This window comes from Phyllobates terribilis, unplaced genomic scaffold (assembly GCF_046119375.1).
Source record: "Phyllobates terribilis strain yellow unplaced genomic scaffold, ASM4611937v1 Scaffold_11__3_contigs__length_659146591, whole genome shotgun sequence".
In the NCBI taxonomy this organism is placed as follows: domain Eukaryota; kingdom Metazoa; phylum Chordata; class Amphibia; order Anura; family Dendrobatidae; genus Phyllobates; species Phyllobates terribilis.
Genome location: NW_027362771.1, coordinates 395188471 through 395208544, shown reverse-complemented (window position 1 = coordinate 395208544; position 20074 = coordinate 395188471). Strand labels below are relative to the sequence as shown.

The 20074-nt window shown below is 40.8% G+C and overlaps 1 protein-coding gene across 1 annotated transcript in view; it reads right to left on the bottom strand.

The window, feature by feature from the left end:
- Positions 1-20074, bottom strand: part of GNB5 (G protein subunit beta 5) — a 52906-nt gene that overhangs the window by 6939 nt on the left and 25893 nt on the right. Inside the window, exons 5-9 of the mRNA XM_073653033.1 lie at positions 18378-18510; positions 14523-14666; positions 10888-10979; positions 9251-9299; positions 2808-2904 (exon numbers count right to left, since the gene is read on the bottom strand). Of these exons, the coding sequence (XP_073509134.1) occupies positions 2808-2904; positions 9251-9299; positions 10888-10979; positions 14523-14666; positions 18378-18510 (515 nt within the window). The remainder of the gene's footprint in view (positions 1-2807; positions 2905-9250; positions 9300-10887; positions 10980-14522; positions 14667-18377; positions 18511-20074) is intronic.

Below are 20074 nucleotides of genomic sequence, written 5' to 3'. Positions count from 1 at the left end.
AAACTCATCACTCTCACCCACAAAGCTCTACACAGTTCTGGACCACCTATATCTCCTCCCTAATCTCTGTCTATCACCCTACAAGTGCTCTACATTCTGCAACTGATCTAACTCTAACATCCTCCATAATCCAAACCTCGCACCTCTGTCTCCAAGACTTCTCTCGTACTGCGCCAGTTTTCTGGAATGCACTGCCCCAGACGATCCAACTGATACCAAGCTCCCACATTTTTATGCATGCTTTAAAAACACATCTCTTTAGACAGGCCAATCACCTCACTTCACTAATCTAACTTTCCCTTGTTCCTTCTCTCTAAATTTTCCTCAGAATCTGGTCCCTCCTATTCATCTGACTCCACATCCTCCATGCACCCGACTGCACTGGGTAACTGTGGCTGGTGACCATCCCATGCAGCTTATTTTAAAAAAAACACTATTTATTATATTGATGGCTGGACTGTGCAGAACAAGCACCTTTTACCTATTGCACCCCCCACATTCCCTTACAGATTGTAGCTTGTGAGCAGGACCCTCACTATTCCTGTAACTGTTTAATGATGTGTTACTCAGTAAGACCTTTATTGTTTGTACATGTCCACGCTAATTATAAAGCGCTGTGGAATACGTTGGCGCTATGTAAATAAAATGATCACTGCTTTTACATTGATGACCTATCCTTATTATAGGCCATCAATGTCTGATCAGTCAGGGTCCGACACCCTGCACCCGCACCGATCAGCTATTATTGGTGCCGGCAGACATCATTACTTACTTGAGGAGCTTGGCCGTCTACTTGTAGCATCTGCCGAGGAGTACTGCACATCCCCCTCCTATTCAAATCAATAGGAGGTGGATATATAGTACCCTGTGGCAGCCAATACAAGTAGACAGCCAAGCTCCTCAATTAAATACTTCCGGCCGCTGACACCGATGACAGCTGATCGGCGGGGGTGCCGGGTGTCGGACCCTGACTGACCAGATATTGAAGGCCTATCCTAAGGATAGGTAATCAATGTAAAAGTAGTGGAGAACCTCTTTAATTAATTACTAATTCCTTCACAATATGTGTAATTAAATAAAAAGTACTTTTCACTCTTGATTACATCTACACACTAATGTCCATATATATAAATCAGTTTACAACAGTTTATGGTGTAAACTAAGGCAAATAAAATAAATAAATACTAAGCATACATCTTTAATTTTAGACAAGAGTAAGAAATATTGGAGTAAGTATGCCGGCATGCTGGCCGAGTCCAGAAGGCTACTGAGAGCCATTTGTTGTCGTGCTGTGATTCATTATTCTAGGAAGGGACTAATCAAAAAGTCTTATTCCAGTATCTGACTGCTATTTGAAGCTCAGTGGTCAGATTTTCTCTTATAATAACACTCTATAAAGCATGGCGCTGGCATTTTTCTGCCACCCAGTACCAGTCAAAACTGTTGACAGCAGTTTTTTTTGTGAGTGAAGCAGAAGTGCTGACTGGATGCAATCACTAAAGATAGTTTTACTGTGAAATACCTGAAAGCAAGCATCGACACAGCAGTCTCCTGTCACAAAGGCAGTTTAATTGCTACTGTCTGTTTCCAGCAAAATAAATGACCCAATGTGCACATTCCAGCGAAATCCTTCCAGCTAACATTACACAGGATGAATAACATTACATTCAAGCTTTATATAGATTTCATTTGATTTTACAGTATTATGTGCGTATTGGAAATGTTCCAGTATCTGAGGGCTCAAGATAATTACCAGAAGATGCATTCAAATCACGAGTGACTATTTCCCCTCAAATAAAATCACCAGTGAAATCTGTAAACTGGCAGGTTTATATACCCAGGCTGACTTCCTATTACGTCACATAAACAAGGTGGCCAGACATACATGTTGTTCTCACTGTGCAGAGTATACTACTTGTAACCACAGGAAAGATCTTCTGTATTCATAGTGGATGTAGAGAATGTATGAGGCAGTGTAAGACGTGTTCCTGTGTATTATAGAGCAGCAGTGGGAGGAAGAGGGTGGAAAGAATGGCTACAAAGGTAAAACCTGTGACAGCTCCTCAGTGTGCTGCCATGTCTCTGTATATGTAGTGAAAGACTCAGATTAACCCTTTACAATTATCTGTGTCCTCCACAGTAGATTAATCATTTAGAAGCAGCTATGTCCAGGATAAATTAACCCTTTTGAAGCAGCTTTATCCTTTCCCTATATCTAGGCTATATAATACCCTGGGACATCTTATGAAATGGCTGATATATAACAATATTCTGTATTGTGCATGGCGGCACTTGAGGAAACTTCCTGCCTTATTTTAGCTTTGCTGATTTGCAGCACTTTGAGGTGAGTTGCTGAATTAATTTACCATACTTGTACTTCACATTTAGTGAATATATGTGAAAAATAGATGAATCGATTCTCACATTGTATTCTATATAGCAGCGACTCAACAAAATTGCAAAACAGTCCAAATCAGACAAGATCTGAGAAGGCTCCATTCACCATTCAGATTCTGTAATTCCCCCTGACTTCCCAGAGAACAGTCTCACCAGATTCTGTGCTCAGTCTAGTAAAGAGAAAGTAAAAACTACGTCCATTTAATAGTGAGGGAAAACATCTGAATTGTTAATTCCATGAATTTGAGAAAATTCTTGTAATTTCATCTTCTGTCACTTTTTTTTTTTCACAGAAGTGATAGGTTCTTTATAGGAAATGCCTGAGTAAAGTTCTTACAAAAAGTTAGCAAACAGATTATTATATCAATGTTCAAGAATAGTGTACATCATGTAAGTAGGTGAGAACTTACCACTAAGGGAGAAATCAACACTTGATGCTCCAAAAATGATGCTCTCTTTAGAATAGATGGCGACTTCTCTATCCGCTCGAAGATCATACATGCGACACTGTCGGTAAAATACATAGGAATCATTGTAGAAGACATTACTAGGACACTGTCTATGTCATCTCAATATTTTAGCAGTAGTAAAATGACTTATAAAGAAAATGATTTGACTATGGGCAATTACCAATTAGCGCCATAACAATCATCTCTTACATTAACCTCCTTAAATGTACCCTATAGTAATACTAGATGGCATCCAGTATGGCTTTCTCTACAATTACCATAGAAGTTTCCTAAACTCCATAATAACAGATGTATTTAAGAGTACGAGTAAATATAAGAGGTCACAATGCCGTGGGAACTATGCTGAGGGCCTCATTGGTTGTCATCGAGGTTTCAGAAAAGAGCTAAATAGAGTTTATAACAACTTGACAGAAATAAACTGTTTAAGAACTAAAGTTATTCATGTCCATTGAGAACATTTTGAACTCAGAAAAACTTAATGTCTCACTGTATTTTCAAATCAAATGCAACAGCCCCCAGAATTGCTTCTTTTTATTAGATTAGCACTGCAAATTATAATTCCATTATATGGCAATTTAGTAATCCTATGGCAGCAATACACACATGCAATCCAGATAGATTTGAACTATTTTCAAAGGAAACCAATTAATCTAGCATTATGTTTTTGAAGTATGGAAGGAGACAATGCTCCCTGGAAAAAAACACACACCCAAGCAGGTGGGACACATGAGGATTCATTGCAGATGCTACCATGGTGGAATCCAATACCATGACTCCAGGGTAGAGATGAGTGAATCGACTGAAATTCGAATTCGCCTAATTTTTCCAATAAATTAGACTCGCATTTTCAAATACATTTTCAAAATTTCAATGCTGGAAAGCTTGTAATTGTTCTGAAAATACATGTGCAGGAGAGGATAGAGAGACAACCTCGCTGACCATAAGAGCTTACACTTCACAGGCCAGAAAGAGGAGATCCCGCTGACCTTAAGAGCTTACACTATACAGGCGAGATAGATAGATAGGACCCCGCTGACCACAAGAGCTTACACTCTACAGGAGAGAGGACCTCGCTGATCATAACAGCTTACACTCTACAGGCGAGAGAGAGAGAAAGATAGGACCCCGCAGACCAAGAGAGTTTACATTCTACAGAAGAGAGGACCCTGCTGATCATAAGAGCTCACACGCTACAGAAGAGAGAGAAGACCCCTTCTGACCATACAAGCTTACACTCTATAGGACAGAGAAAGGATCCTGCTGATCATAAGAACTTACACTTTACAGGCGAGAGAGAGAAAGAGAGAACGCTGATGACCTGATCATAAGAGCTTACACTCTACAGGACAGAAGAGAGAGAGAAAGGACCACTCTGATTATAATAGCTTAAACTCTACAGGAGAGAGAGGACCCTGATGACCATAAGAGCTTAGACTCTATAGGAGAGAGAGGACCCCACTGACCATAAGAGCTTACACACTACAGAAGAGAGAGAGAATACCCCGCTGATCATAAGAGCTTACATTCTACAGGACAGAGAGAGGGGACTCCGCTGACCATAAGAGCTTACACTCTACAGGAAAGATAGAGAGAGGGCACCACTGACCATAAGAGCTTACACTCTACAGGAAAGATAGAGAGAGAACCCCGCTGACCATAAGAGCTTACACTCTACAGGACAGAGAGAGAGAGGACACCGCTGACCATAAGAGCTTACACTCTACAGGAAAGATAGAGAGAGGGCACCACTGACCATAAGAGCTTACACTCTACAGGACAGAGAGAGAGAGAGGACACCGCTGACTATAAGAGCTTACACTCTACAGGACAGAGAGAGAGAGAGGACACCGCTGACCATAAGAGCTTACACTCTACAGAACAGAGAGAGAGAGGACACCGCTGACTATAAGTGCTTACACTCTACAGGACAGAGAGAGAGAGGACCCCACTGACCATAAGAGCTTACACTCTGCAGGAGAGAGACTTATTCAGTGACTCTGGAGATGAAAAATACAAGGTATGATAATCTGTAAGATGTCACAGCTGCAGGGCATTATGGGGAGACCCACGAGGCAAAGCAAAATGATGCTTCACCACTGTGGGAAATGGTGCTGAGAGGTCTTTTTGTTGTGAACCACAAATTGAATCTCAAAATGTTCAAATTGTTGTGAAACTGCGAATTTCTGGAAATTCAACTTGAACTCGATCCTGCACAAATCTATCCGCTCATCTCTACTGCAGGGTAGAGCAGCATTTCTAAAATTGAGCCAACCCACCGCCCTGTTATTATATGAATTTTCAGATTCTAGATTATATAGCACATTACATCTTTTAGTAGATTGCATTTAAACCCTTTCCACTGAGGCCAATTTTCTCCATTTTATTTTTGTTTTTTCTTCCTCTTCTTCCAGATGCCATACCTTTTTTATTTTTCCATCCACACAAACATATGAGGGCTTGTTTTTTGCGGGACGAGTACTATTAGGCTATGTGCCCACGATGCAGAAATGCTCCGGATTTTTCCTGAGCGTTTCTGCATCTCCCTGGCAGAAAAAACGCATGCGGATTGTACATGCGGATTGTACATGCGGATTGTACATGCGGATTGTACATGCGGATTGTACATGCGTTTTCCTGCCAGGGACATGCGGAAGTGAAGCGTTCTTCACTTGCATTTCCGCATGCGGGTTGACAAGCGCTTTCCAGGCGATTTTAGCATCACTTGGAAAGTGCTTGACAACTTGGTCACACTATATAAATCCATGCAGCCAGCATGGATTTATATAGTGTGACCACCGTAAAGAATGGTAAAAAATAAAAAATAAATCTATACTTACCTTCCGATGGCCCCCGCAGTCTTGTTTCGCTCCGTCCTGGCTGCCGGCAGATCGCGGTACATTGAAGGACCTGCCGTCACATGACTATGACGTCAGCGCAGGTCCTTCAGTCCACCGTGATCTGCCGGCATGGGAGGACGAGCGCAGCGGGGGCCGTCAGAAGGTAAATATAACATTTATTTTTTATTTTATTCTTTTTTTTACAGTTTTCTTTGGTACCTGGGTCCGGAGGAGAGTCTCCTCTCCTCCACACCCGGTACCATCCGCACATTGAAACGCATGTAATCCGCATGTACAGATCCAGTGATGCGGAATCCATGCGTTCCAATGCAAGTCAATGGCGGCAAAAACACAGCGCTTCCTCAAAATAATTGGTAGTGCTGCGGATTTTTCCGCAATGATAATCCGCAGCGGAAATTTCCGCAGCATGTGCACAGCACATGCGGATTATCATTGGGGAACATGGCAGGCCTTCTACCATGCGTTTTTTAAGCGTTTCTTCAGCGGAATTGCCGCTGCAGAAACGCTTCAAAAACGCATCGTGGGCACACAGCCTTAAATGACCTCTTCCATTTTACCACACAATGTACTGGAAAACAATAAACAAAATTCCAAATGCAGTGAAAATAGAAAAAAAACTATAATTTGACCATTTTTGGGGGGGGGGCGGGGGGTGTTTACAGCACTCATTCTGTGGTAAAATGATTCTCTAGCTCAGTACGATTATGGTGATATGAAACGTGTCCATTTTATTTAATTATTTTAGTGTTGAAAAAAATGTGGATATTTGTAAAACAAAAATTTTGTTTCTGTCGACATTCTTTGACATTTTCATTTTTTAGTCGATGGAGCTGTGTGATGGCTTATTTTTTGCGAGGCGAGATGACATTTTTATTGATACCATTTTGGGATACATGTGAGGTTTTGATCTCTTGTTATAGCATTTTTTGTGGCAGCAACTAACAAAATGGAATTATGGCGTTCTTGAATTTTTTTTCATTTATGATGTTTAGATTTTTCTGAATGCGGCAATACCACATGTGTATTTTTTTATTTTTTATTATCTCTATGTTTAATGTGGGAAAAGGAGGTAATTTTGAACTTTTATTTTTTTTATTTTTTAAAACTTTTTTTTTTTTACTTTTTGCTGTTCTTAATATTCCCCTTAGAGGATTTGAAGTTGCGATTGTCTGTTCACTTGTGCTATATACAGCAATACCACAGCCTTGCTGTATATAGCAGAAATCACTGTCTCTTTTGAAGCCCAGCCACAAGCAGGATTTCAAAGGAGCTCTGTAATGATAAGCACAGAGGTCTTCAGTGGACCCAAGGCTGTCATAGCAAACCATCGGCGATCCGTGATCACATCACAAATGCACCCATGGGCACATGGAATGACTCGCACCCATGCCAGCATGTCTTAAATGCTACTGTCAGAGACTGACAAAGGCATTTAATAGGTTAAGAATCGCGGGCGGAGCCCCGCACCACGCATGGTTGTTAGAGGTAGGTCCCTGCTGTAACAGACAGCCATAACCTGTCGGGTATGGGTCGAGATCACCTCGTTATCCCCCTCCTTACACCCGCTCCAGACTTGTGTTGCATTGCAAACTTTTTGCAGCATTGCGATGACAAAAAAAAAGGAATTTAGGCGTTTCAAATTTTTTTCTGTTTCTGTCATTTGAACTTTTATGGGTTTTATTTTTTCAATATTTTTTTAAACTTTTTAATGTATTTGTTAGGTCCCTCAGAATACTTGAACCTTGCCTGCTAGTCCATACTACATACAACAATACTTTAGTATTGCTGCATATAGTACAATCATGATCTCCTTTACAGCCCAGTCACAGGCTGGGTTTCAACTGAGCGCTGTGATGACAGACATTGGGGTTTCAGCAGACCCCATGCTGCAATAGCAACCTATTGGCACCCCACAATTAAGTCGTGTGGTGCCGATGGCTATGTGGAATGGCGCATCCCAATGCTGGGTGCTATAAATGTCATTGTAACAGATTGACAGCAGCATCTGCTTCTAACAGTTCCGCTCCACCCATCGCTGTTAGAGGCAGATGCTGGCTGTGTGTGAAAGCCATTATCTGCCGGGTGTGGTGCAGGCTCAGCCTGTGAGCCCGCTCCATACATCCGCTCCCGACTTGCACCATACATGTGTGGTGGATGTTAGGAAGTGGCTAATGATCACAAATTGCAATAGGAAAATCAAAGATATCACTCGTCAAGACATTCCCTTTAACATCTTTCTATTAGTCAAGTTCAGAAGGACCTGTGATTTGCTAAAAAAAAATTTAGTTTTCACCTTTCCCTACCGGACGCGGCCAATCACACCTTGGCAGCTGATCTAGCAGTCTCAGATGCTGTCAAGCTGTGATTGACAATGTCTAGGAAGGGTGAAAGTTCACACCTCGAGAGAAAGCTCTGAAAAAATGCGGAGTTGCATTATAAGCAGAGATTTCACATGCTGTACTCCAAAAACAACACATGTCAATATCTCTGCAATGGAGCATAATTTGCAAAAAAGCAGCAGAATCGTTGGAGCTCAGGGATTTTTACAAGTTATTTAGCGCAATTTTTTTTGCATATGGCAGGTCCTCTTTAAAGGAATATACATTTATACATTGTGATCAAGCGGTGCTCAGTAGTGCAGTTTATGTATCCAGTAGAAATGAGGATATACTATATTACAGCACCCCACAACACCTTTTTATAACAGTATAATCCCTACCTTCCTCTCTACTATATAAAGGGATACATTTGGCTACAATATGAAATAAAAAAACAATGTTCCATATAGCGTTTAATAAAATTACATGACAGCCAAAAAACTCAGTTTCTTATTTGGAGCCAATACATGAGGCAGGAGAAGTCACATGCACCATTCAGTACTAGAACTTAATTATAAAGTTGCTCCCCAAATATTTAGTTTGTTCATATGATTTATTTGAGTAGAAGGATCCAAAAAATATTTATTCTGCCTATAGATTTATTTTAATTTTTTTATAGTACAAAGTTGCGTTACAATCCTCTGATTTGAGGAGGCTGGCGACTTCTTTGTATGTCTTTACCAAAGACTTAAGATATGGACAATAAAATATGTTGGGCAGTCTCCATGGTGGCAACTTCTGCCAGCATATTAATCATTTCCACTTAATTTTCAGGCCCTTGTAAAGCTGCATGTAATATATATATATTATAAATCAGACATTAGAGAGTTTATTTCAGAGCATTTATCAAATTAGGAATAATTTCATGTTCTGCTTTGGATGTGTCCAGAACACATTGTGGACAGACTTGGGAGCTGCAGGCCTGTGTCAGACAGGAGTACCTGCTGTGCAGAACTATATAAAGACCTAGAAGGCCTGAAGAAATGCACTGTACACATAAACTTGCATAAATATTTGTCTGAGCTTGAACACTTGCTGAGGTTGCCAATAAAATTAGTGAATACATGAGTAATGAGAGAATAAGCACAAGTAGCCGCCGCACGTGGCATAGAGCTACTACAACATCCTACACTGTCATCACAATTACCGTAGCATCATCTGAGCCAGAGGCAAACGCATCCCCACTGGGGTAATACCTAGAGAAAAGAAAAGTGCCAATCAGCGACTGTAAAAGTAAAGGTAATATATTAGTACACAGCATAAATATAACACTGATACTAGCACTGGGAATGGATCATTATTCACACTGCATGAAGGCACTGAATAACCAAATAATATGCATGCAAAACAGCTGGCACTAATGGTAGAGGGGCAGACTAAATACAGGAACATAAGGTTATAGTCCAAAATGACAAATCTATTGTAGAAATATCTCCGACAGAAGAATCACTTCCATTAATGGGGCTGTTTCACTGAGAAAATGAATGGAACATCCATGGAAATCTGAAAGTCACACAACACATCAGCAGCAACAAGGATGACCATTAAAAGGAACCTGTCAGCAGAGTTTGCTACCTAATCTGAGAGCAGCATAATATAGAGGCAGAGACCCTGATTCCAGCAGTGTGTCACTTACTGGGATGCTGTGTGTCGTTTTTATAAAATAATTTTGTTCAGTAATATATTATTACAAAAGAACCAGTAAACCTGCTGCCAAGTAATCCAACCACACCACCACTGATTGGCAGCTTTTTGCCTATGCATAGTGTACACAGAAAGATGCCAATCAGTGGTGTGGGTGGGGTCATACTAGACTCAGCAATCACAGAACTAGTAGAATTGCAGCAGATATAACAGTTTTTAATCAAAACTGCAGCACCCAGTCAAGTAAGTGAAACATCACTGGAATCAGGGTCTCTGCCCCTAACATTATACCGCTTTCAGATGGGGTAGCAAAATCTTGGTGTCAGTTTCCCTTTAAGAGACCAAAGAACTGTGATTAGATTTCCTGAGGGTGTCATAATATTATGGCTACCAAAACACTATATGTGATCTGATTATCTTCTAGGAGGAGAAGGCACAATTATACTGGATTACCGTTTACAGAAATATCTTCACTGTAATATTACATATCATTTGCCCATATATTTACGGCATGTAGCACTGTCATACTCTGCAGTTTTGTATACCAGAGGTGTAATTCGAAGTCACTTGGCCCCACTGCAAAATCTGTAACTGCCTCCCCCCTAGCATATGCCATTTACCATACTGACTTCCTTTACTGGCCCCTTAGGCACCAGGACTCAGGGGTGCTTGCTACCTCTTTACCCCTATGGGTACAGTACATATCTGCTGTACACTTACTGTCAAGCTAAAAAAAACTGTCCATTTCTCACACGTTACCTATCAAAGCTTTGTATCACATTTGCACAAAAACAAGACATTTACAATAGTTACTACAAATAGGAGTCATAAAAACACACAAAAAAAACATTGAAAGAACATACAAAATCTGTTTTCATCCCAGCTGCAGTTACAATATAAACTACTTTAAATTCTGTTGCACATTTCACCAAAAAATGCATTTCTTGCATGGAAATGGGTCATTCACAATAAAAGACTATTGCATTCCTTCCACTTTGCAAAAAAATGACCAAATTGACGAGAAACGTATCCCAGAATAAACTGGTTTGAAAACCGGTGAATGTATTTTATGACTTATATACCGCCTTGTTCAGATCTGAGAGGCAGGTTGTGCACATTACAGAAGCATGTCGTACTGACCGGACACTATTGATATCAGATTCATGAGTTTCAAATGACTGAATGCACTGGCCGGTTCGCATGTCCCATACCATGGCTTTCTTGTCACAGCCCTAAACAGGGAGAAAAATCAGAAAAATTCAGCCAGTACTGAATACATTATATATTTTAAGGTTTAGGAATATATACATCACTAAACATTCTGTATGAGGCTTCAGCTGCATTTACGCTGCAAGATAATCGAGAAACAGCGTTGTTAAAAATGCTCATGTCACAATTATCTCGTTGCGTAAACAGGCTGCTGATTACCCGTTCTCAGCGGTGCATTGTCCTGTGGGAACAGAACTCGTACTGTGCCGCCTATGTGCACTGCGCCATCTACTACAGATCGCTAAGTGTGCATCATCTACGTTGGTCTGTCTGTGTAAACAGGCATTTAAGCCACCGCTGATCAGTAAAAGTTTATCGATCGGTGGTTGTATCGTGCTGTCAGTCAGACCCTTATAATAGACATTATATTACAAACATTCAACTAACAGCTTATTTCAATAGAAGCAGAGAAAGGAGACTGCTAGACGCCTCTGGTGTCACATTTGTTATAAAATAAGATTGTACAGGTAAAAATCCAAAATGTCCCAACTTTACCCTGACAGCATAGGGTTTTACAACCCCGTAAATATGACATTTGTCAGCATATTCCTCCAAAATCTAACAGCAGAAATCTGTGGCTTGTTTAACATGACATCCCACAAAGAAAAGAATGTTAGTAATACTCCTACAAGATTATTCTAAAGGCTTAGCACTTTTTTACACTTGGTCAGATACTGTAGTGTATCCTGACCCTAAATCACACAGTCACACAGTCCATTCATATTAAACACTGTTGTCAACAGTAGATATAAGGAACATTTTACAAAATTAGGTTAAGTGCACATGTAGCGTTTTTTATGCGTTTTCGCGGCGGTTTTTCGGCGCGAAAACACATCAAAAACGCTTGGTTATCGGTCTGCCAGCTATTGCAATGGCAATCCTGATGTGCTGTGCAAATGATGCGAAAATTTCCGCTCAGGATTGCCATTGCACTTTAAAACGCAGCATCTCCATTGTATGCAGCGTTCCCGCAGCGTTTCCCACCCCGTTTCCCACCCATTGACTTTAATTGAACCGCAGAAAATCCGCAGGTGTAATACTTATACCTGCGGATTTGCTGCAGTTCAATTAAAGTCAATGGGCTGCAGCGTGCTCGCTCCCAGCAGTGTACTGCGCTGCCAGGACATGTGGTCACGTAAGCTCTCAGCTGAATATCACGTAACCTCACTTTATGGCATCGGTGCTGCATGGGAACCTTCTGAATGTTCCCACCAGTAACGGTGCTGAGGTCACCGGGGCTGATCAGCTGATCTTCAGCTAATGAACCCCAGTGACCTACTGCAGCATGTATACTGATAGGAGTGATTTTAAACTATGATGTGACTGCTGTAGAAGTGACCCGGATCACGAACTGACAATCGTGATGGCAGACAGGTGAGGGATAAGGTTGTTTTTTATTTTACTTTTTTTTTTACAGAAGATCGAGAGATTCAGGGACTGAGCGTATAATAAAAAAATTTTTAAAACCGTGTGTTTTTTATTTCATTAAAATCCCTTATTCTGGCCGTATATTTATTGAAAAAGCAGCGAAAGCTTTACTGCGCTGTTGGTAATGGAGGCGGCTTATAGACACCCTCCATTACTAACCTGGGCTTTACGTCAGCTGCCAATACAAGGCTGACATGAACTCCAAGCTCAGTACCCCACTCGCCACCGCTACAGGGCAGTGGGAAGAGCGGAGGCCAAGCGCCAGATTTGGCACATCTTATGGATGCACCATTTCTGGGATTGCTCAGGGGTGATATTATTTGCCGCGGAGGAGGCTAGTATTCATGGCCCCTTCACTGGCTATTAATATCAGCCCGCAGCTGTCTGTTTAGCCTTTTCTGGTTAGATTTTATAGGGGGGACCCTATGTCAATTTTTTTGTGGGGTCCCCCTGTAATCTAGCCAGTAAAGGCTAAAACAAACAGCTGTGGGCTGATATTAATAGCCAGGGAGCATTGTTGGCTAATGGCCCCTTCCCCGGCTACTAATATCAGCCCCCAGCGGTCGGCTTTCCCTCTGCTGTTATAAAAATGACGCGGGAGCCCACGCCATTTTTTAAAAAAAATTTAGGCTCTGTGCCCACGATCAGAATGTAGCAGTGCTTTGGACACATATTTTTGCTGCGTCCAAAACATTCTATTGAACGCAGGTAAATCCACATGTGTTCACTGAACCATACAGATTTATCGCATTCAGTACTTTCTAGTGGTCAAATTTCTATTGCGGAGAGTAGCGACTCCGCAAGAGAATTTGACATGCTGCGGTCCTGAAAGGCACGCCGCATGTCAGTGTCCACGGGTGATCCGCAGCCTCAGATGCATGCATAGTGGACATGGGATTTCTAGAGATCCCATCCACTACGCTGTAACATCTGGACGCTGCAGGTTTGACATTGTATAAACACGCAGCGTCAAACCTGCAGCAGCTCCTGATCGTGGCCACGTACCTAAACTCACCCGCAGCATGTCAATTTCTGTGGCGGACACGCCAGTCTCCGCTGCAGATTTTCACCGATTGACGTGTCATTATATGTGGTGGATTTACATGTACCAACAGCAAAAGTGTGGCATTAGAACACAGCGTTTTGGATGCAGCGAAAATATGCTGCGTCCGAAGCACTGATTGTTGCTGTTCGTGGGGACGTAGCGTCTAATGAAACAGCTGTGAGCTGTTAATAATAGCTAGGGACCATGTTTGCCTAATGGCACCTTCCCAGGCTAAAAATAGCAGCTCACAGCAGCCCCAGAAATTACATGAATGGAAATGCTAATGATGATTGGGTGAATGGGATTAGCTGACACCTAGTTCTTTTGTTTGGTGATGACAAGGTGTCAATCAGACTCTTTCATCACCAAACCTAAAGTAAAGAGTTAAATAAACACACAGACACAGAGTAAACACTTTATTTGAAATACAACAGACACATTCTTTAATCATTTAAATTAACCAATATACTCACCCCAGTTCTGACCGTAATCCAACGGTTAAAGCAATGTCCCACCAAAATAATTTTATTTAGCTCCAAAAAGCATTCATTGATTTACAAAAATGCTTCAAAAAACGCATAAAAAAAGTGTAAAAAACGCAGCAAAACCGCACATTTTTTTCCGCAGCGTTTTTCCTGCCAAAAGCTGCAGAAATTTCTGCTTCAAATCCTGAACGCGCATAGCCTTATACAACTCTAATTATGTATTTGTAACAGCTGACAAGTTAATGACTGTACATGTTGTAATACACAGGATTCTATACCAGACAGCGGAAGATCTCTGTTCCGGTGCGTGCATAGAGCATTTTGACATAATTGGACAGATTCCTACTTGGCCACAACACTCCTCAACTAACAAAATATCCACAATCTTCCGTCGCTGACCACCATTTATCACTTCTCAATTTGTCTGATGATTTTGGTTCCTTATAAGAAAAAAAAGTTTCTAAGCCTCTCTACCAGGAGGATCAGAGTATATTCTTATCCTGATAACATTTTTGGTCCCATATTGTTTCCAATATTCCATCACTTACTCCAGATACAAAGGTATTTCCAGTTTCAGATGGTGCAAGGTCCAGGCACAAAACATCAGCACCGTGCCCATGAAAACTCTGCAGCAGCTGACCACTCTCCACGTCCCAGAGGGCACATGTCCCATCTCCACTGGCAGTCAGAATCTGAGTGTAAAAGAAAGCATACTCTGGATCAGACATAGATACACAGATTATCTACACAATACATACTGTAGATCGTCCACACTTCACTTTAAAGGAGTTCCAGATGTATTTAAATTTGGCTAATATCACAGTACTAAGGCACAATTCATTAAGACTGGTGTATTTGTACACCAGTCTTAATGAAGAATACGCAGGAAGAAGATGCACCCTATTCATTTAGAGGTGCCTCGTCAGAAATTTTACTTCAGTCCATAAGGAACACTGCTATCTTTTTAACAAATTTGTCGGGCGGACCTTGTCACACCATGTCCCACCCCAGCTCCGTATTGGTGGAGATTCCCGAAACTGACGTGAAAATACTAAAAGTTGCAACATTTTTTAGCAGCTTTGTGTTGCACTAAAATACTTTGACATATGAACATATTTTACGTCAGAATTCTGTCTTAACACAATGATGAATCAGGGTCTAAATTTGTCTACAATTCCTAACATAAACTATGCAATAGAAGAAAAACTGGATCATTAGACGAACTGTCATCAATACTCAAATAAGGTCGTGGTTTGAAATTCTTATTTACAGAGTGTTTTTCACCAAATGTTTCACGTATAACTGGATACACAATGTAATAGCAGTTTTTAAATAAAATGTTTTTTTACATTTAGCCTTGCAGAAATATGAGCAATCAAAGTATTTGGCACCTAATGAGTTATCTTTTGTTAAGTCTAAGTTGGTGTTATCAGAACATTTTCACTGGGGGGGGGGGTGTTCTTCTGCCTCCTGTATGACACTGACCAATCATTAGCAGTAAGCAAGTGCCAGCCAGAGTGTGCAACCTAAACAAGCACTGAAGATATATTGCACTGCACAGTGCTCAACACTTCTGTGCTGTGTACTTCTTTCCACTGTATGAGTTGCCCAATCATAAGCAGGCAGCAACAACTGAAAAAGAGCAAGCCCCCACAATAGCTTAGGTTTCTCAGTGTATGGGATGCAATGATATAACTCTCGTCTCCTGGTCTAACCTCCTGCATAATTAGAAAGTGCTGGGAGATTAGAGCACAGATGTGACATCTTTCAGATAAGGTCCCTGTGGGGGAAAGGGGCAGCACAGCTGAGTTTAGCTGTTTCACATTATAAAACATTCTATCAGTATTTCTCCTCTTATAGCACTGTCAGATCTGCAGTGCAGCTGTTTCCTCACAATTCCCGCCCATAGATGAGTCACACTTATCTCTGTTGTGCTCAAAGCTCTGGACAGGCAGTGTGTGTGTCAAGCGGGGCATTACAGCAGAGGTGACAGTGTTATGAGAGGAGGAGAGCTGATAGAAAGGTTTGTAATGTGACACAGTTAAACTCATCTGTGGTGCCCCTTCCTCCACAGGGAGCTTATCTGATCTCATATGTGCTCTAATCTCCCAGCAATTTTGCAAGCATTCAGGAGGTTAGGCCAGGAGGCCAGAGTTGCATCACTCCATCTCACAAACTGAGAAACTTAAGCTATGGTGGGGCGTGTTATTTTTTACTCTGTTGTTGCCTTCTTATGATTGGGCAGCTCATACAGGGAGAAGTACACGTCACCGGTGAAAAATATGATAACATCTGTTTGTACTTAACAAAAGTTAATTCATTAGGTGCCAAATACTTTGATAGCTAATATCTCCGCAATAAAGAGGCACAATTTCTTGCAGATTTTGTGAAGTCTTGGGCAGCCCTATTACAACTCTGTACAATGTACAGATTGTATGGAATTGTGATACAACCATGTGTATAAGACTTTCGGGGGTGCATGTATTGTTCTTAGACCATCTCAAATGATTCGGGACCGAGATTAAGTAAAGAAGTAGTCACACCCTGCTGAGCTCATCTTGGGTTTTTAAGGCCTTTTTACACAATGGAGATTTTGTGCAATTTTTAGTCAATCATCCTAGCGCGTAATTTTCGTATTGTGAGCACAGTCTTCATCATTTAATTGTATACTCTGTTGTAACTATTTCTGAAGAAGCGTCTGAAAATTTCTATAAATGAGCTATGATGTGCATGTGTGCAATGTCCCCTTTTTTCCAATACATAAAATAATTTTATATGTATCTGAAAAAGTGACAGGAGGCTTTATATATACATTACTAGGCCTGACCATAATACTTTTCAATGAAAAGTACAAAGGAAAACTAATGTAATTGCATTGATAAATTTGCCCTAATACATTTTTCTTTTTCATTTAAAGTTTTCAGGCTACAGTCAAGGACTTTTATTTGGATTTTTTATAGTAATATATTATTGTTGCAGTATTTTGTTTTGTAACTTTATTAAATGGCTGCTGTTTTTGGATGTTAACTTAAAGCAATTTTCATCTTGTCTATTAATCCAGGTCTTTTACTAGTGAGCTAGCTGCTAATATTATTTGTCCCCTGACTTTGTATTATAAACTAATTCTATGTATTATTGTAATATTATTACATGCCTTACATACCGTACCTGATCACAAAGGGTTTGGATTTACGTAATCAGGCAGCCTGCTAAAAAGTTCACAGTGACAAGACTGAACTTGTTTCTGTGACTCATAAGTATGTGACATGTAAGTGGTGAAGTCGGCTGGGTTTTACTAAAAGAGAAGTTTCATATTTTCCTATGAAGATTTAGAGACTTGAAAACACCAGTCCTACAAATTGCTTGGATACAGTAGCAACAAGAAGAAAACATTTCAAGCTCCAAAATATCTTTAGTAACTGCCAGGTCGAGTCCAGCTGTTTATTAACAATACATATTTGTGTTCTTTGTTCCAAACCTTTACATCGTTGTCATATTTTCACATTCGCATTAACATTTAGGGCTATGATCAAATCTTTGCTGGAGGCACTGGACTTATAAAATGCTGATTTTAATATTATATGTGAAAACATTCATACAGGGTTATACAGCCATAGTGACATGGATTTCCAAACTAAGTACACCAGCCTCCTCAGGTCTAAGAGAACTATTTTATAATGTATGCAGTTTGTATTGTACAATCCGCTGGCAGATCTACTTTGAACTTTGGAGGGTTTGGAGCACAAACAGCTAAGTACATAAGAGATAGGCGGCAAACGGTTACAACACATTACTGAGTGGAGGTACTAGCCCGGGCAATCGATAATAATAATGACATGCAAAATCAAGTACACAGCATCAGTATAGAGACAGACCATGCCACTGCTATAGAGTCAGTGGTGGCAAGGGACCAAGCACTGACCTGAAGGCTAACAAATTGAAGGGTTGTTCTACTACTTATATATCATCGACCTATCCGAAGAGTAGGTCATCAATATTAGATCAGTGGGGGTTCAACAGCTTGTGCCACCCATTGATTAGTTGTTTGCCACTGCTGACGTCCATTCAGCATCAAGAACAGCTGATCGGTGGGGGTGCCGGATTACCAGACCCCCACTGATCTGATATTGATGACTTATCCTGGTGATAAGTCATCAATGTAAAACTAGTGAAGAAACCCTTTAAATGATACAATTCTGGTTACTTATATCTGTCTCCAGAACCTCAATGAGAGCTGTATGACGTTATACATAGTAAGCATCCCTGGCTAGTGTTCCTAGGAAGATAAAATTCTATAATTTACCTTGTCATTTTATTATTCACCTAAACAGAGTAAGGGGTTTGAAATAATGGAATGAGAGACTATTTTGGAGCCACAAAGGCCTCTGTACAGCATCATTTACCTGCATGTCGGAGTTAGTGAAGCTGCAGGCAGACAAGTAGTTGGTGTGCATCGCCACTGACTTCTTCTTAGCTGCCATGTTTTCATTTTTATCAAATGTCAGTGGGTACACAGAGCACTTATTATCCAAACCACTGCAATCATCAAAATACAGATGTTAATAAACAAATTAAATAAAACTTAAATGGGTCCTCATGAAACAGAAAAACTAACTAAAGGATATGTCATAAATAAATTCCTAACTATCTATAATTAGCAAATGACAATGGTTTTGTATAGGGAGGTAATCACTATAGAGTTAAATGTTTTCTTGTTACACTCACAGACACATTAGAATGTTAATAGGACAAGTGCCAGTGAGCAGGTGTAGTAGGAGAATCCACATCCGCCCTTCACGTGTAGGAAGGTGTGATCCCAGTGGATATTCTGATCTAATACCGGAGCTACCAGGAGTCCTGAGGTAAGAAGAGACTGCTCACACTGCTATCGGCCATGTCTTTCTGATCTAATATTAAAGATACCACTGCTTTTCACCCTTTCTATCTGAACTAATATTGGAGATACCAGGAGTCATGAGGTAGGAAAAGACTGCTCAAACTGCTGTCTACCCTTTCTATCTGATCTAATATTGGAGATACCAGGAGTGCTGAGGTAAGAAGAGGCTGCTCATACTGCTGTCCAGCCTGTCTATCTGACCTAATACTGGAGATACCAGGAGTGCGGAGGTAAGAAGAGGCTGCTCACACTGTTGTCCACCCTGTCTATCTGACCTAATACTGGAGATACCAGGAGTGCGGAGGTAAGAAGAGGCTGCTCACACTGCTGTCCAACCTGTCTTTCTGATCTAATATTAAAGATACCACTGCTGTCCACCCTGTCTTTCAGATCTAATACTAGAGCTACCAGGAGTGAGAAGAGACTGCTCACATTGCTGTCCACCCTGTCTTTCTAATCTAATACCATAGATGCCAGAGGTTCCAAAGTAAGAAGAGGCAGCCCATATTGCTGCCTACCCTGTCTGTATGAATGACAGTATGTATAGGTTATTTCCAAGTCACTGCAGCAGAGCTTCCTACTGCACATACTCACAAGCATCTGTCCAAACTTTCTAGGACAGGTTTCTGTCAGTGTAACAAGGCAGTGACCATTTTAATTCTATAGTGATAACCTCCCTAGACAAAATTAGTGTGATTTGCTAATCAAAGGGAACCTGTCACCACACTTTTGCTACCTCATCTGAGAGCAGCATGATATAGGGGCAGAGATCCTGATTCCAATGGTGTATCACTTACTGGGCTGCTTGCCGCAGTTTTGGAAAAATCAGTTTTATCTACTGAAGAACTATCCATTCTTTGAATGCTGGGACCTCTATAACCCTGCCCACTCCACTGTTTGACAGCTGTCTGTGTATACTCTGCATAGGCAGAAAGATGCCAATCAGTGGTGGGGACGTGGTTGGACTACCTGGCAGCAAGTAGACAAGTAAGTGACACATCCCTGGAATTAGGGTCTTTGTGCCTATATTCTGCTGCTCTCAGGTTAGGTGGTAAAAATCTGCTGAAAAATTTCCTATACAGATATTTAGATATTTATTTACAATTATATTTCCTTTAGTTACAGTGGTGCTTGAAAGCTTGTGAACCCTTCAGAATTTTTCCTATTTCTAAATAAATTTGACTTAAAACTGCATCAGATTTT